General features: G+C 43.1%; 1 protein-coding gene across 1 annotated transcript in view; it reads right to left on the reverse strand.

Moving 5' to 3' along the window:
* Positions 1-15,190: 15,190 nt before the first annotated feature.
* The window catches only part of LOC134351006 (mitoferrin-1-like), a 51,669-nt gene continuing 48,339 nt past the window's right edge, over positions 15,191-18,520 (reverse strand). The window contains exon 4 of the mRNA XM_063056963.1: positions 15,191-18,052. Within this exon, the coding sequence (XP_062913033.1) occupies positions 17,526-18,052 (527 nt within the window). The 3' untranslated portion in view covers positions 15,191-17,525. The remainder of the gene's footprint in view (positions 18,053-18,520) is intronic.

Genomic DNA, 18,520 nt, shown 5'->3' on the forward strand with positions numbered 1-18,520 from the left:
GGCCCAAATACATAAACCCCAATCTGGCTCTGATCTGTAATTACTCCATGATAACCCAGTGTTTAAGAAACAAGTTTCTAGTCTCCAGTGTTGAGGATTTCTCTCTCCACTAATCAAATGCTACCATAGATCTGGGCAAGGCAGTGGAGGAGAGAGATAGCAACACTTTGTCTTGTGAAAACTTCAAGGAGACCTAATTCTCCAAATATGAGCCTTTCACACCTTTGCCACTGGAGAGATTAGTTGAGTACATTAATGGGGATGACTTCTTCAGAATCACAGACATCATGGAACAATGGGAATTTCCTCTAGAATTCTCCCATTTCTTTACAAAAACCCATTCTCAATAAGAGGAACAATTTGGCAAATCCCAGATTATTTGTTCTCCATCAGTTTAAGTAAATAAATGGTAGAATTTTGAAAATGTATTGAGGGGTATAGTAGTCCAGTCACCAGAATAGGAAGAAAAACTTTCATTTCTACAGCCCTTTGAGCACCTGGACTGAGGGATTTACAACCAGAGGTGCTTATGCAGAATAGTGCTTGTTGTAATGTAGGAAGCACAAAAGCCAACATAGTTAATTCCTAGAGATGTGATAACAACACATTTGAGATAAATTGATTGAGGGATAAATATTGCTTAGAGCTTAGAGATAACTCCTACGCTCTTTGAAACTGTGTCAAAGGAAGAATTTCACAGCTCTTGCTGGCTATGCAATGTTGCCTCAGTGCTGCATCAGAATTCTGAGCTCAATACTTCGGTTTGACTTCTTAATCTCCTGACATGGACAGTGAAATACCCAAACCACAGTTCTGTTTCTGTTTATTAGAAGTCTGCATAGTCTTAGCATGTCACTTAAGACTTTGACAAACTTCGATCGATGCACTGTGGAGAGTATCCCAACTGGCTGCATCACAGCCTGGTATGGAAACACCAATGCTCAGGATGGAAGGCTAGAAAAAGTGGTGGACACAGCCCAGAGCAAAAGGCTAAGCCTCCCCACCACTGAGCACATTTACATGGAGCTGCAAGAAGAAAGCAGTATCCATCAAAGGATCACCACCATTAGGCTATGCTCTGTTCTCGCCACTACCATTAAGCTGAAGGTAGGCCTTAAGGCCTACATTAGAAATAGTTGTTACCCAATAACCATCAGACTCCTGAACCAGTGTGGATAACTTAACTCACCACAACTCAGAACCAATTCCAGAACCTACTGACTCACTTTAAAGGACTTTACAACTCATATTCTCAGTTATTTTTTCCTTCCGTTTTTATTTTCACAATTTGACTTCTTTTGCGCATTGGTTGTTGGTCAGTCTTTGTGTTTAGATTTTCATATGTTATATTGTATCTCTATTTTCCTATAAATGCTTGCAAGAAATGAATCTTGGTTTCCTTCCAAATTTATGTTATATAAATGTGATTTGGCTGTTGTTGTTCTCTTTTTCTTCTTATATATATGATTGTAAGACGTATTGCTCAGTTTTTCTCTTTTTTTGTTTTGTAGTTAGTGGGGTTTTTTTTTAGTTAGTTGGGGTTCTCTTTCCTTCTTTTTCTTTTATAAATTTTTTTTCATTAGCATATGTTTTTTTTTCAGCTTTATTAATTATATATATACTAATTTGTTGAATTTCTGTATTTTATAGCTGTAGAAGATTATATATAAAAAGATTTAATAATGAAATGAAGAAATAAATCTCAAGACAGTATATAAATCTACTTTTTGACTTGAACAAAAAAAAAACACAAGCCCAAGCTGCTACCCTACAGTATGCCAGTTATGTTTCCAGTACAACTACAATTAGAATTAATAGAATCATAACTAGGAAATCAACTCCTTCTGCCCATGGATCCCATACTGAACATTAAACACCCATTTACATAACACCATTTTTAAAAAATACAAATTCTTCCCTCATTGCCATTGCACTCAACCTCAGCATGCCAAGTAATCGATTGTAGACTTCAGGAAGAGGAAGTCAGGAGAACACACATGCCAGTCCTCACTGAAGGGTCACTGATGGATAGAGTGAGCATTTTGCATTCCTGGGTGTCAACATCGGAGGCTATGTCCTGGGCTCATCATATGCTGCAATTACAAAGGCGGCTCCATTTCATCGGGAGTTTGAGGAGATTCAGCGTGCCACCAAAGCCTTGCAAATTTCTACGTACTGCATGTAAAATGGAGAGAGTGCTGACTGGTTGCATCACAGCCTGGTCCAACGCACAGGATCGCAAGAGACTGCAGAGGGTTGTAGATGCCATCTTAAAGTAACGCTCCCCACCATTGAGGACATCGTCTAAAGACGGTGCCTCAGGAAAGCAGAATCCTTCAGTTAGCACCTTGACCATCCAGGACATGGCCTCTTCTCATTATTATCATAAGGGAGGAGGTACAAGAGCCTGAAGAACCATACTCAGCTTCTTCCCCTTGGACATCAGATTTCCCAACAGTCCATGAACCCACGAATAGTCCTTCACTATTTTTATGCACGACTTATTTTGTAATTTATGGTAGTTTTATATCTTTGTGTTGTATTGCTGCTGCAAAACAAATTTCACATCAGACAGTGATAACAATCCTGATTCATCAGCTCCATGAGATTCTATCATCAACCAGTTTACCGGAACCAACTAGCCTCCCAACCAGACGTGGGAGAAAACTGGAGTACCTGGAGGAAACCCACAATCACAGCAAGGGCATGCAAACAGCTGTCAGCACCTCTGGTCAAGATTGAACATAGGTTTCTGAATTTTAAAAAAATTATTTATTGAGATACAGCGTGGAATAGGCCCTTCAAGCTGCACCACCCAACAATCCCCCAGTTTAGTTCTAGCCTAATCACAGGACAAATTACAATGACCAATTAACCACACAACCAGTACGTCTTTGGATCACGGGAGGAAACCGACGCAGTCGCGAGGAGAACATACAGACTCCTTGCAGGCAGCAATTTTGAGGTAGCAGCTCAAGCAGTTGTGCCCCCTTGGCTTGCATTGCAACAGGGCGGCAAATTATCGCCCCGTCCTGCAGCTTATCATAGAAACGTTCTGTTTGTGTGTCCTCTTCCTGCTTCAGAGGACAGAGTGTAAGATGGACTCTTGGCTGCACAACCTACCTCGTGACCTTCCTCCATCTTTTACACTTGATTCTGTATTAATGTTTTACTCGCTACAGATCAAATCATTACACTGTGCATTGAGATAGTATAAACAGTATGCAAGACAAGTTTTTTTTTACTGCATTTTGGTAGATCTGACAATATTAAACCAATTCCATAGTCTCTCTGACTATACAGTATAATTCATTCCATATAGAAGATCAGCCTGGGGATGAGCAAGATGTTTCTCCCATATGGGACGTTTCTCAAAGTACCTTTTCAATCATTGACCCAGTTTGCAGACTTCAAAGACTGGATTAGCTTGTACTATTTCTCCCTTTGTGCCTAGGATCATGTTCAGCAAATCAAAAGTTTTTATTCAGAATGTTGGTATGTTTATTCTACCAATGGATTAAGTTCAAATGCCTCTTGGTGCTCAATGACCACTACCCTTTGCCTACCTTATCCCCTCAGCAATGCTTACATACCCATTGGCTGGGCTGGCTATTTAGAACAGTTGTTAACAATTCTTGGTGGGGTTCTGGGATCTTTTCATGGATCAAGAACAGCAAATTTCCTTTCCTAAAGGAGGTCTTAAAACTGATTCACTGGCAGTCCCTAAAGGTGACATTTTGAGAAATATATTCCTCATGGAAGAATAAAGATGATTTTCAGAAGCATCTTTCTCACCCCTAGGGTGACCTTCTATAACAAATGAATCATCGTTGCTGTGTGGGAAAACATGACTGCATGCTCGCACACAGCAAGCTCCTGTAAACTTCAGCAAGCTTCAATAAGCCGCGATGTAATAACAATCTAGTAGTGATTGTGAGGTTAATATTTCACAAGGTAAATTTTCAGGAAGAATCATCTCTTCAAAAAGTAAGACACACCAAGCACTGTGAATGAAGACTTTTGGATGGTGACCCCCACCCCAGGCCAGCAAGTCCCTTGCACAGGCTGGTAGGTCTGGGGATCAGTAGTACATGCAGGAGGGAGGCATGAGGGCCTGTGATCCCCTAGGCCAGCAAGCTGGGTGTTCGGGGCCTGGCTTGATACTGGAGATCAAAGCCCGAAGTTTGAAGATAAAGTTGGCAATTCCACCGGAGAAGTCAGAGGCCCGATATCAAGCTAGGACAGGTGTACACTCATCTTCTCCAGTGGATGATGTAACTGCAGAATTTCACAGTTTGATGGAGCTGAAACAATTTAGATTACTAGCATCCCTGAACTGCATAAACAGAGGACAGCATTAGAGAGAGAGGCCAATTCAACTTGATTGCATGCGGGAAGCTTAGAGTTTACTGATAAACCCACGCCTCTTCAAAATAAAAGCAGGAACACTCCTCGTAGGCTGAATAAATGGCAGAGCCAAAATCTGAAGACTTCCTCACATTTGTTGCTAGAGGTCTGGGACCCTCAGATCCTTGTTTACACATCACTATCATCCATCTTCAATCACTTTTAAAGTTTAACAGACACAGATATTTCAGAAAACACAGAATAAGCCTTTGTTTTCTTAAATCTTATCGCAGTCAAGTTGCTACTGTACCTTATCTGCATGGGGGGAATTCAGATTGAATAAGTCTTTCCTGATAGGCAAACTAAATCAGATTAAGGTGCAACATGAAGGCATCAGTTCACTCCTTTCAGTTCTGGGCAAGTCCAGAATTTGTCTCATTTAGATTTTTTTTTAAAAAAAAGAATAGTTATCTTGTTTTTGTGGAGTTGCAGGTGGGATACAGTCTGGTGAACACGGGTCAACAGGACAAGGAAGTGCCAGGTCCCTTCTCTCGTGAAGCCAGCCCACGTCGATGAGCTTAGTAACAGCAATGAGCATAGGCTAGGCCAGAAAGGATAGCTAAAGTGATGGTTTGTATGAGCGGGTGGGGGGCTCATCAGGAAACCATTTAGATTCCTAAAGTATTGGACCATTGCAAATAAAGGTGAGATCAGGTGATGCAGCAGGACAGGTTGCCACTGAGCCCAGAGAGACCCCACGACCTTTCAAGGCCATTTGCCATTGTTTGCTGTTGGGGGGAAAAAAAGGAATAAATTAATTTGGTAGGGTGAAATAAAACAGATGTATAGTTGATGTGGCATTCATGGGGGGGGGTGAGAGGAGGGGAAAGAATGAAGGAAACTATAGACAGTAGGAAGTGCAGTAAACACAAGACAGGTGCATAGAAGACCATGGAAAAAATACAAGCCTAAATGACATCATTTTGAATGCAAAGTTTCTGGAAATGCAGATGAACTTGGAGCTTAGATCAGCACACAGAAATATGATATTGTTCTCAGCGTGTTTGAGAGGACAGGATTGCCAACTGAACATTCCAGGGTATAGAATGGCCAGATTGACGGGGGACTTTGCAATGTTGATTAATCCATTCCTGAGGAAATGAGGAAGTATATCACAGAAGACACCTCAAGCGCACATAAACACAAGGGGCTGCCACTTTGCTAGGGACCAATGAGAGACCTTCTTACAGCCAACAAAAGAAAACAGAGCAGATCACAAAAAATCCAAGAGCAACAAGATTATTGTAGGAGGATTTCAACTTCCTCAATAGTAAATTGGATCACTTTAATGAGAAAAACTTAGAAGGGTTGGAGATCTCTTTTGGGCTGATGCGTAGCCCCTACTAGAGAAAAGGCAATAAGGGTTATTGCAGCAATCCTATTGGTTTTAAGGAATATAATAGAACATTACTTAACACATTAACTATGAATGTAAGAATGAAAAGGCATTGTATGGTTTATTCTTATGAATCAACTTAACATTTATATAGAAAGCGTGTTCTTGTAAATAATTTACGAATAAAGTTTTATTTTGCTATACTAAAAATTCAGCCTGAGGGTACTGCATGACAGGGATTTAATGGATTCTACGAGATGGTTCCCATCTGGCAGAATCCCTCATTGCAAGAACTCACCAAAAAGGACAGATACCTACCGTGGTTTGTAGTTAGACAGGCCGCTCACACCAGATCCCTCCTGTACAGACAAAATGTCATCTCCATTTACACTGCCCTCAGGACAGTTGCTGTGGGCAGGACATTCCGGGTATAGGATCACCAGGATGACAGGGGATGTTGCAGTATTGACTCTCCTGCTTGTAGGCTGTGGATCTACTAAGAAAGTGTGCAGAGGGATGCAAGGGTTCTTACCCTGGGCAATCCCCAGCAGCTGCAAAACAGGGAACTCTCTGACCCATGGGCTGCTCCCAGTGGTCACTTATCAAATGCTGCTGGTAGGTCATGAACTTGGTGATCTGCCTGAAACTTGTTTCTTCTAGCACAGCAAATGTCTATCAGGGAGTACTGCCGACTGACACATCCCAGGCTGTGGGCGCATATGCTGAAGCTCGATGCAGCCAACAAAGGCTTTGTGAGGAAAGGCCGCAGTGTGGACTCCTTCCACTACTGCACAGGGAGGGGCTGAACGGAGTGGGGAAGGTCCTCAGACACTGAAAAGATTGTAATGGATGCTATAATTTTAATTTTTAAAAATTAACATATCTTAATATATAGACCATGAGCACAAAAACTTTCACAATGCATTGAGTATTTTGGTATATTTTTATTATGAATGAAGTTTATTTTTGAAACAGAAAAGGCACAATGGGACCAGATGTTTGAGATTGCAGCCAAGCCAGTGGTTGAAATGTTAGCTGGAACACACTTGAAAATATCATCCTCAAGTTTCAAGATAGTTATAGAAAGGGATACGGGTGGCCTGGAGATTAAACTACTGAATTTGGGGAAAGGCCAATTTCATTGTCATAAGACCAGATCTGGAAGTAGTACGTCTACTTGAATGGGAATTATTCAAAAGCAAAGTACAGCATTCAAGGCTGACTCATTCACACAAGGGTGAAAGGCACAGAGAGCAAATCCAAGATGCCAAGGTGCGGAGGACTGGATAAAGAGAAAATAACCATACAGGAGAGATAGATAATACAGGCAAGGCACTTTAGGAATACAAAATATGCAGGGAATACTTAAGGGAAATTAGGACAGTGCATGAAATATTACTGGTGGAAAACACTGATGAAAATGGAGAAAGAATAACACATTTCCAAGCTGCAGTAGTGCACAACATGAGCTCAAGAACAAGTACAAGAACATCAAGGACTAGAGAGTAATCTGGGAAAGCATAGGTCCCATAAAGGACTTATTTTCTTGAAGCAGAGGAGGCTGAGAGGTGACCAGAGGAACACAAAATTAAGAACCATAGCTAAGATAGATAGCAAGAAACTTCCATATGCAAAAAAAAAACACACACACACACACAAATCTGGAAGGCATGCAGTTAAGGTGAAGAATATTCAGTCCCTCTGATTTTGTTGCTATTTTGTCTGATTTTGATTGGGGTGGCCTGCAGACAATGACAGTGCTAGACTGAACTGGACATGTCTGAACTCTTTCAATGAAGACTTTGTGGATTGGTGTTTTATATTCTGTGGGTTTTTTTGCTGTTTGTACAGTATTTTTTTGCACATTGGGGGTGAGGGGGTTGATGTTTTTCTTTGAATGGGCTCCATGGTTTTGTTTCATTGCTGTCTGTGGGAAGATGAATCTTGGGGTTGTATACAGCATTGATACTTTGACAATACTTGTACTTCGAATCTCTGAAGGGGACTAGTGAATTTCCTTCCCCCCACCCTGAGGGATTTTAGAATCTGGAATGCATTGAAGACAGGAAATCTCAGCACTGAATAGGTCATCCCTTGCACTCAATTCTGGTTGCATTATCGGAAACATGTTGAGGCTTTGGATTAGGTGCAAAAAGAGGCTTTCACTAGGATGTAGTCAGAATTAGAGGGCAGTGCTGAGGTGGGACAGACTTGAGCTGTTTTCTCTGGAACAGCAGAAACTGCAATGAGACCCGACATTGGTTTACAAGATTATGGAAGATTGAGGTAGATAGCCACTGCATTTTTCCCAGAATTGAAACTGCATTTTTTTTATATACAATAGAGGTTAAGTTCAAAGGAGATGTACAGGACAAGTTTTTCCTAAGTGGTGGGAACCTGCAATGATAATGAAGGCAAATATGAAAAAAGGCAATCAAGAGGCTCTTGGGCACATGAATGTGCAGGGAATGGAGGATAAGGACATTGTGTAGGAAGAGGGGAATAGTTTAATTGGGTATTTAATTACTAATCTACTCAGCTCAGCACATCACAGTCCCAGGGGCTGGACGAGTAGCATGTTCTATGCATCTAGATAAACATTTGAATCATCAGTGCATAGAAGACTACAGAATAAGTGCCATAAAATCAGTTTTGAACAGTAGGTATTTAATCGTCATTGAAGTTGGATGGCCAGGGAACTGTTTCCATGCTGTACGACAGCCCAAAATTACCCCCTCTCCCTCGTGCAATGAAACCTACTGCTTCACAGTGACTGAGCCCCACAGATGGACAGTCTTTGGTGAAAATTTCAAAACCCTCATGCAAAAGCTGCAACCTCCTGAAAAAGTCTAAACATAGGAACACAAGAAATTCTCACTGTCAGACACAGGAGGCTTCTGCTGCCCCAAGAGCTGTGTCGATGTAGGATGACAAAACTTCCTCGTATTTGACACTAGTGCCAAGTATCCTCTCCCTCCACCACCGATGCAGTATGGGTACAATACCTCCTCACCCTGCTGTCTAGATGGACAAAGGCAGCTGAATTCCATATTGTGCACCACTGCAGCTTGGAATTATTCTTTCTCCACTTCCACTGGATAAAAACCTTGGAATTCTGCTAAGTTGGAGTAACCATGCTCTGGACATTTTGGCAACTGTGCCCATATGTACTGCAGTGGTTTCAAGGTGGTAACTTACAGCAGCATAGCAGTTAGTACAATGCTATTGCAACACCATCGGAATGGATTCATTTCCCACCGCTGTCTGTAAGGAGTTTGTATGTTCTACCTATGACTGCTTGCTTTCTCTAGGTGCTCTGGGTTTTCCTCCCACATTCCAAAGAAGCACGGGTTAGTGGGTCTATTGGTCACATGGGTGTAATCGGGTGGTGTGGGCTCGTTGGGCTGGAAAGGCCTCCTACTGTGCTGCATCTCTAAATAAAATAAATTAGCACCGTCTTACTCAGGTAATTAAATGCTCAGATTGTGACCTCCATTATCCAAAGCCAAGTTTAAAAAAGCCATCCTTTCCAGATCAAATTAATTACACACACCAATAGCACTGATCGCACAGATCAGTGCTTGGCACAAGATTGGTCTTGATAGATCTCTGATGGGAACCAGATATGATAGGTCATAGACAGGTCATTTCCATCTGTAGATGCTTCAGCACCAGAGACAGGCAGAGGAGCAGCCCATACAAAACAGCAGGCTTGAATTCAAGGAAGTTTTGACTCGAGCAGCAAGTCCTAACATGTGGAATTCTCAGCATCTGATCACAGAGCACAAGTCACAAATGAAGGGAAAGGGGGATTAAACTGAGTGTAATAAAGATGATGGAGACTGAGGACAGCCTGGGAATGATACAAAGGAAAAGTGAACAGAGATTGTGATTAGACAGATATAATATTAAGGATAAAAGGGAGTGATGCAAGGATAGGTTTAGGCTTTGATTGGCATTAAGGACACAAGGACTGGGATATTAGTCATTTGGGAACACAAGGGAGAGTGGGACTTCTTCTTGGAGTGGAGGGCTATGCATCCCATAGGTTCAGGAAGTCGCTGGCTGAACAGAGGCCTGGAATGCAGCCACAATAGAAAAGAAAACTGTATTTCAAGACACTTGGGCTTGAATATTATTTCTAAAGAGAATTAGATGCAAATGACAAGGAACAGGTCGACACTGGTAATGTCTCTGTGCAGGGAGACATCAGCAGTCTCCACATTGGCACCAGGTTGAGCCCTGTTGCAAGTCTGTTTAAGACACAACCTAATGAGAAGTCTGGCTTGAGGGGCCAAGTAGCTTCATCCCATTTTTTAAAATCGTGGACCTGCCACATCTTCCAGAAGGGAATCCTGGCAGTACCACAAAGAACACCAATGTGTTGCATGGAGACATCTTCAGCAGCATCTCTTAAGCCTGCAAACCTCGCCATCTAGAAAGACAAAGGCAGGTGTAGCTGAGGTTCTGCTCAAAGTCATTCACCGCCATATGGGTGACATCCTGTGCACCTATGTGACTACCTGTGCATTTACATCTTTGCTCCAAGAACAGCAGCCTGCCACGCTTCCAAGTGACTGGTCAACTAGCCAGATGGTCCACAGTGCAACGGCCTTGATCTCCAAAACAGATGGATGCAAGTTAGTCCAACATTAAAACAGGTAATACTGAGAAGGTACAACACTGTTGAGGGAAAAAAGTTTGCTTACACATGGTGCAATAGAATTGAAAGTTGACTCAACTGCAAAAGTGTGATTTTCCACATTAGGGAATTCCTGTTCTTAATTCTTTGGTGAGATATTTCCAAATCTTGAAGCCCTTCTGGTATGAGAAATTTATAAATAGCAGGATTCAGCACGGAGCCTGTTCCACCAGCTGCTCTTCTAACCTCAGGTACCATTTTCTGTGCCCATTTCATTGGATTTCTGAGTAAAGACATTTGTCACTGCTTTGAATGCAATCCAATGATTCATCACCCTCAGATAAAGTTCTCAACTCAGTCCGGCATCTTTGCTTGCATCCCTGCTGAACCATTTAAAAAACTGCACTACATTCCCAAGAGCCCTAGCTTCCTTGCTTTCTCTTCACACATCTGATCCCATGAAGCTGTGGTGTGAATACTTATTGCATGTCTTTTGGATAAGAGAAAAGAGTATTGTGCACAATACTCCAGAAGTGATGTGCAGACCCTACATAATTGTAATATTTACTATCATATTTAAATCCACTTACAGCAAAGCCCAACTGATCAACTGCCTTAAGACAAATTGTTGGAAATACTCACCAGATCAGGCTGCATCTGTGACAGGAAATAAAGTTAATATTTCTGATCAAGGACCCTTAATCTATGTAAAAAAAAAATTCATCTACTATGCCTGCATGTTAACTTTCTGATGTACAAGGTCACCCAGGTCCCTTTCAGCATTGCTTTCCAATCTCTCCATTTAAAATAGTTTTACTACAAAATGGGTGAGCCTATGCTTCCCGCACTGCCCACCTGCCATACTGCTGTCCACCAACAAAGTCTTAGTACCCACTTCAATGCTCTGATTTCCATTGAACTATTACTGGTATTTTTGGAAATGTTACCTTCAGCTTCCCTCAGACAAATCAGTATAGATTGGGAATAGTTGGCGCCCAAATGTTTGTCCCTGAAAGACCCATCAGCTGTGAATAAGACCAGAGGACACAAGAGCAGATTTAAGCCACTCAGCCCATTGAGTCTGCTACGCTATTGCATCGCGGCTCACTTATGATCCCTCTCAACCCCATTCTCGTGCCTTCTCCCTATAACCTTTGATAGATTCTTGATTAGTCAGGGCATCAAACCCTGCTTTAAATATAGACTTGGCCTCCATGTTAATGAATTCCAGATTCACCACCCTCTGGATAAAGAATTTCTATAGATGCTGCCTTGACCAGCTGAGTTCCTCCAGCATTGTGTATGTTGCTTTGAATATCCAGCACCTGCAGACTTCCTCATGATTATAACACAGTATTTGCCTTCCTTACCACAGATTTCAATCTGCAAGTTAAACTGTAGTGGACACTACACAAGTCCCCACCATACACTTCTCTACACTATATTCCATCTGCCACATCTTTGCTCATTCTCCCTATCTGCCTAAGTACGAGGGGTGATTAATAAGTTCATGGCCTAAGGTAGGAGTCAATTTTAGAAAACCTAGCACATTTATTTTTCCCACATTTACACACTCAGTCCGGCATTTGTGGAGCATCCAGATCCCTTTTTTGTAGAAGTCAGCGTCTTGAACCTTCAGAAGTGGGTCCACAGCAGGGGTGATTGATAAGTTTGTGGCCTAAAGTAGAAGATGAGTTATTAACTTCAAACTTTCTGCATTTTCACTCAAATGGTTGAACTGCACGTGCATGTAACAAGAGCGGTATAACTCATCTCCTTCTACCATAGGCCACAAACTTCTCAATCACCCCTGCTGTGGACCACCTGGAGGTCCAAGATCCTCTTTTCACATGCACATGCAGTTCAACTCTGAGTGATAATGCAAAAAGTTTGAAGTTAATAACTCATCTCCTTCTACCTTAGGCTACAAACTTATCAATCACCCCTGCTGTGGACAAAGAAGTGATCCATATGCTCCACAACCACTGGACTAAGTGTGTAAATGTAGGAGGGGACTATGTTAAAAAATAAATGTGCCAGGTTTTCTAAAATTGACTCCTTCTACCTTAGGCCATGGACCCCTTGTACTTCTGCAGACTCCCTGCTTCCTCAACACTATCTTCACGTCCACCTATCTTTGTATCATCTGCAAACTTGGCCACAAAGCCTTCCTCACTGAGATTTGTGACCCTGACTTGTGCCATGACTGTATTAGCAAAGGAGATCGGGGCCACGATCACACTTGGTTCTCAAGCTACCAGTGCAGAGTTCTGCTGAGCATGGAGGCTATTCAACTCCCAAGACGGTTGAGTGACATCTAAATTTCCCTTCAGCCCACAGGAACAACCTTCCTTAGAGTTCAGAGATGGCACACTTCTGTGCACACCATCTGCCTGCAATACCTGTCTAGGGCCCATAATAATCTCCATGATTGCAATGCATAAAGAATACTACCTCCAGAAACCATACCAGGTCCTCACAGCATCCTTTCATTCAAAAGCATAGAGCACTAGGGTCTTCAAAGAGCCATGGGATGGAGCATAACAGCAAATCCTTGTATTTAAACATGATGGCCACAGCACAAGATTACTGAATACACCAGCTGAGGAGAACTTGCAGGCAGTGGGTGGGATTCCTGTCAAACTACCTCACACAGAGCTCAAGGCAAGGCTGACCGTTTCCCTCAGCATAATTAACAGAAAGATCCTATCAGCAGATGGTATCTATCACCTGAGACACCAACTTCTGTGCAGGTACTAAAACATGAATTGATACAACAGCTTATCGCGTTGACACACATCTAAGTTTTTGAAGTATGGCCAGGAGCAGACTTATCGACAAGTAATGACCACTGAACTGTACCCTCCTTGACTATGTTACACCACCAAAGTGAGCAAGTTTTATCTTTTGCACAAGTATCTCACACACCAATCTAAATCAGACATGTGGCAAAGTCTGACTGGGCAATAGCAGAATTGGCATAGGTTATACATTCAGTCCCATCGCCCCCAAGAAAACTTTTATTTCACCAATGCAGGATGTCTTAATGTACTTTAGTCTCAGGCTTACAGAAAATGCTGTAACAGAGGCAAGGCCGAAAGGAAACTTGCGTCAAGCTGGCTCCCCAAAACAACAATGACCAGATGATGCTCCAGCGATATGACAGAGGGATTGATATTGGATAAGATATCAGCCAACTCTTGCAGTGGGCAAAGTGGAGAGCAGGAATCCCACTCATATCTCTATATTATAACAGTGCCCACACCACCATTTATATGGTTGAGCCATTTTAATTTGCTCTGGTGGAGGGTATGGAAAAGCATGGGCAAAGGCAACATCTGCTGTTTCTCATGGGGTCTTTTAACAACAACCTTGGTTGACAGATGTTCAGTAAGCATGAAGCCAATGAAGCATTTAACTAGGACTTAAGTGCCAGTCCACATCAAAAATTTGCCACTGCCCTGCAGTAGATGCTTCTGACCACAAATCCTGCAGCACCACCTTGTGGGCACTGCACTGAACTGCAGCAGTCCCCTCACCACCATTCAGGGCCCCAGACAGTCCTTCCAGGTGAGGCAACCTGTGAGTCGGCTGGGGTGATATACTGCATCCAGTGCTCCTGATGTGGCCTTCTATATATTGGCGAGACCCGACGCAGGCTGGGAGACCATTTCGCTGAACACCTACGCTCTGTTTGCCAGAGAAAGCAGGATCTCCCAGTGGCCACACATTTTAATTCCGCATCACATTTCCATTCTGATACGTCTATCCACGGCCTCCTCTACTGTCAAGATGAAGCCACACTCAGGTTGGAAGAATAACACCTTGTATTTTGTCTGGGTAGCCTCCAACTTGATGGTATGAACATTGACGTCTCTAACTTCCATTAATGCCCCACCTCCCCTTTGTACCCCATCCCTTATTTATTATTTTTTTCCTCTCTTTTTTTCTACCTCTGTCCCTCTCACTATAACTCCTTGCCCATCCTCTGGGCTCCCCTCCCCTTTCTTTCTCCCTAGGCTTCCCGTCCCACGATCCTCTCCTTCTCCAGCCTCGTATCCCTTTTGCCAATCAACTTTCCAGCTCTTAGTTCCATCCCTCCCCCTCCTGTCTTCTCCTATCATTTCATATCTCCCCCTCCCACTTTCAAATCTCTTTCTATCTCTTCAGTTAGTCCTGACAAAAGGTCTCGGCCTGAAATGTCGACTGTACCTCTTCCTAGAGATGCTGCCTGGCCTGCTGCGTTCACCAGCATTTTTTGTGTGTGTTGCTTGAATTTCCAGCATCTGCAGATTTCCTTGTGTTTGCCTTGTAGAGTTCACTGGTTTCCCACCACTGCCACTCATGTCTGCAGGACTGTTGATGAATGCTGCAACAAGCCATCATAAACTAGCTCCAGTTTCTGATTAGCTGGAAACAAACGCTCGGAGTTGTTCTTTACACAAACAGAAAACCTGCAGACACTGGAAATCTGAACATCACACAAAATGCTGGAGAAACTCAGCAAACCACCTGGCATCTATAGGAAAAGAGTGCAGTCAATGTCTTGGGCTGAATGAGTTCCTCCAGCATTTTGTGTGAGTGTTTTCTTTTTTTAAAAAAAATACAGTGTTAAGGGCTTTCTTTAAATGGGTTTTCATTCATCAAGACACACACTCTGATACAAAGTCAGCAACTATTTTGGGGCTCTCGGAATATAAATTAAATGTCGTCAATTTGTGCAACCCCAACAGATTTGAAACCCAACTACTCAATGTCAATTCTGTTACATGCCAATTTCACTCATATATTGTAACACACCCAGATTATATATACATATATATTTTAATTTAGCAGTTTAAAAATACATGGCAATTCATTTCAAAGAATCTTGCAAATTTCACATGAACATTAGTCCACACTTCCATAAAGTCCTCTCAAAATGAGACAATAAGTTATCTTTTCACAAATACTGGGAGACAATTTTAAAAACACCAAAAGTGACAGCAGCTGTGAGCGTTTAGAGTCTGACTACCCAATGCATAGACCCGGAGAAGCACAGCAGTACTTGAAGTGTTGAGGTAGTCAATGCTTTTGTATCCAGTCTTTATCCCCTCAATCCAACTTTGCTCTTTTTAAAAATCAATGTTCAACATGTACCATCCCAGTACAGAATTATTTGCTCAGCACTGCAAGGAGTATTGGGCATAACAGGAGCCAGCATGGCCACCCCTAACATCTACTGCAGGACATGGTGCCAGAAGAGCTCCCTCACCAACCACAGCATCGGAGAGGGTCGATGATCTAGGAGATAAACCTCTGTTAGCAAGACTCCAAACTCATTTTCTCACCCGCCCCAACTCCTCAGCCCAAGGATTGGTTGGGTTAGTTAAAATGGATAATGACCATAATACACTATGGTTTCTGTCGGAAAATACTGGGCAACCTTAGAAAAGTGACTGAGAGACTCAATGGAAAGAGAAAATTGTTCTATATCTGAAAATTTTTAAAAAACATGTTAGTGGCTTTTGTTGTATGATCAGATTGGGTTGAGGGGGTCTTGATCTCCGTGGCCAAAGAACAGACAAATGGAGAGGGTTGCAGAAGAGAGAACAGGAGGACAAGAAAGTAAGGAACAGCATCTTGCACAGGCACAATGGACATTCAGCACCAGACAGAATACCTTAGCTTCCACTTGCCTTGTCTGTCAAATGGGACAAACTTGTCAAAAAAAGGTTGAAACCTTTTCAAATTGTGCACATTTCACCATCTGGTAATCTTCATTCTCCGAGTCTATAAAAACTTGTGAAACATTCAAGCTCCCACCAATCCCTCCTCCTATGCAATATCTTTCTTCAAAATCAGTATCAGGAATTTGGGAAGTGGGCAAAGACATTCACTCACCTTCCCTCAGTAACTGGTAGAAAAAAGCTGAACTACTGAAATGCCTCACCCTGGACTGACAAAAATACCTATATGATGCATTCAATTTTAACATATTCACCATACTCCCTCTGGACAAATAGTGTAGGGGAACCTCTCCAAACCATGCCCAGGGCCAGCCAAGACCAATACAGTCACCCATTCACTGCCACTGTGGTGTGGGAAAGATAGACCCAGCATCCCTCCCCTTTATCTACAGTGTACTCCCATTGCAGATTTGCCACCATTGAAGATGGGTCAAATTGTATGCACACCGTGAACTAAACCAAATTCCTAGTTGCTCCACTACTCAGTGTCCAACTCCTCCCAACTTGCCTCCAACACAACTTTCTGCTTTTATCTCACTGCTCCAAAATTTCCTCGTCCACCCCTCATTATCTTCCTAGAATACCTTTTTCTCACTCCAGTACCCATCCAGCACTTCCGTACAACTCCTCTCCTTCACCAACCTCAATCCCATTCCTTCATCCATCCCCCTTCATGCTTCCAACAGCTTCTCCCGTCACTCTCTCATCTTTCATCTTCCTCTTCCATTAATTCCACGATTTTGTCCTTAAACCTCAATCTCTTCCTTCCAAGCTGAGTCAAGCTCTCCAAACCAAACCCACAAGGATCAGAGATCAAGTGTTAAATGAATGTCACCATAGATTGAAGGATCTTAAAATCCCCGTGCAAGAGTACACTGCCAATCGCCGTGTGTGCGTACCAGGTCAAACACAAAACAGTCCACCAATCTCACTGCATATAAACCCCCTCCCATGCCTCTCCTCATGCAACCACCCTTCTATCAAAATTAACCACCTTGGCTGTTACAAATGAAGCCCCATGCTAATTTCCCCGGTTGGAGGCAGGTTTTATTAAAAGTGATATCCTGATCCATTGAATCCTGCAACACTTAGCCAAGGTGCTGGGCAGTTTGCAGCGTTTCAGAATTCAGTCACTGGCTGGGTTCAAAGCTCTGTTGGGATATGAAATCAGCTCTTTCATGCCTCTATATCATTCATACCTTGGCTTGCATTTTAAAATTGCCCTCTCAAATTTTTTTTTTTTTGGTTTTTTTTGGGTTTTTTTTTTGAGGACGGTTGGGGAAAGGTCAATGTGTGATACCCAAAATGTTGGTGGGCTAACACACAGTGTTTCGGCATCCTCGTTCAACCTTCAGTTCCGTGGGAGCCATTCATTCAAAGCTGTACCACATTTCTGCTAGAAAGAGCGCCCTCACAAAGAGGATGACAAGCTCTGTTGCTGCTTCTCCAAAATGACGCTCTTGAAGAACTCGTAGACTGACCACGAAATGGCAGTGGAGGGCATCTGGTAAATGACACGGGCATGCACACCCTTGAAGTAGGCAGTGAGGCCACCAATCTGGTAGACAGTCCGGAAGGCGTTGGCCATGCCCGAGAGGTGCCCGCTGCTGGGTTTCAGTGTTCGCACCGCCAGGTTCTCCTGCGTGTTCAGCAATGTCTTGCACACGTCTAGGGGCGTGGTGGCAGCCGCGGCCACTGCCCCCGCCATGGCCCCGGACACCACATGCGTCGAGGGGCTGTACTGCCTCATGGGGTTCAGCCACTCCTGCATGATCTCGTAGGTTATGAAGTGGATGGCCTGGAAGGGCACGTTCATGGTCAGCTGTGTGGTGTAGCTCCGGTAAAAGGCACGGCTCCCTTCCACCTGCCGGACGATCCGTATGCAATCCCAAACGCTTTTGTAGGGAGACTGGAACATCTGCATCCGTTGCTTGATGGCTGTGGGAGCGGGGAAAGTGGGAGAACAAAGGGTTAGCAGTGACCATTCAAAAGCCAAAAAGGAACAAACACTCGGCCAGTCAGGCAGCATCTACGGAAAGAGAAACCAGATGAAGCTTAAGGTCAGTGACGCTTCTTCAGAAGCCTGTGGTGGGATGCGGGGGGGAGAAGGAGAGAGGACTTTGTTTCAGATTCCACTACCTGCAGTTTTATCTGCTTTCTACTACTTCTCTTCCAGGTATTTCCTATCAATCTTCCTTGAAAAATCTGCAGATTCGAGAATTTGGAGCAGCAAAGAATCTGCTGGAGGAACTTATTGGGTTAAGCAGGGTCCCCGTGGCTGTGTAGTTGATGTTTCAGAATCCTGATGCAGGGTTTCAACCCACAACTTCAAAGAATTCCTCTTCCCCCCCACCACCACAAAAAATGCTACCCATCCTGCTGAGGTCCTCCAGCAGACTGCTTGTT

Source organism: Mobula hypostoma, chromosome 8 (genome assembly GCF_963921235.1).
Source record: "Mobula hypostoma chromosome 8, sMobHyp1.1, whole genome shotgun sequence".
NCBI classification, from domain to species: domain Eukaryota; kingdom Metazoa; phylum Chordata; class Chondrichthyes; order Myliobatiformes; family Myliobatidae; genus Mobula; species Mobula hypostoma.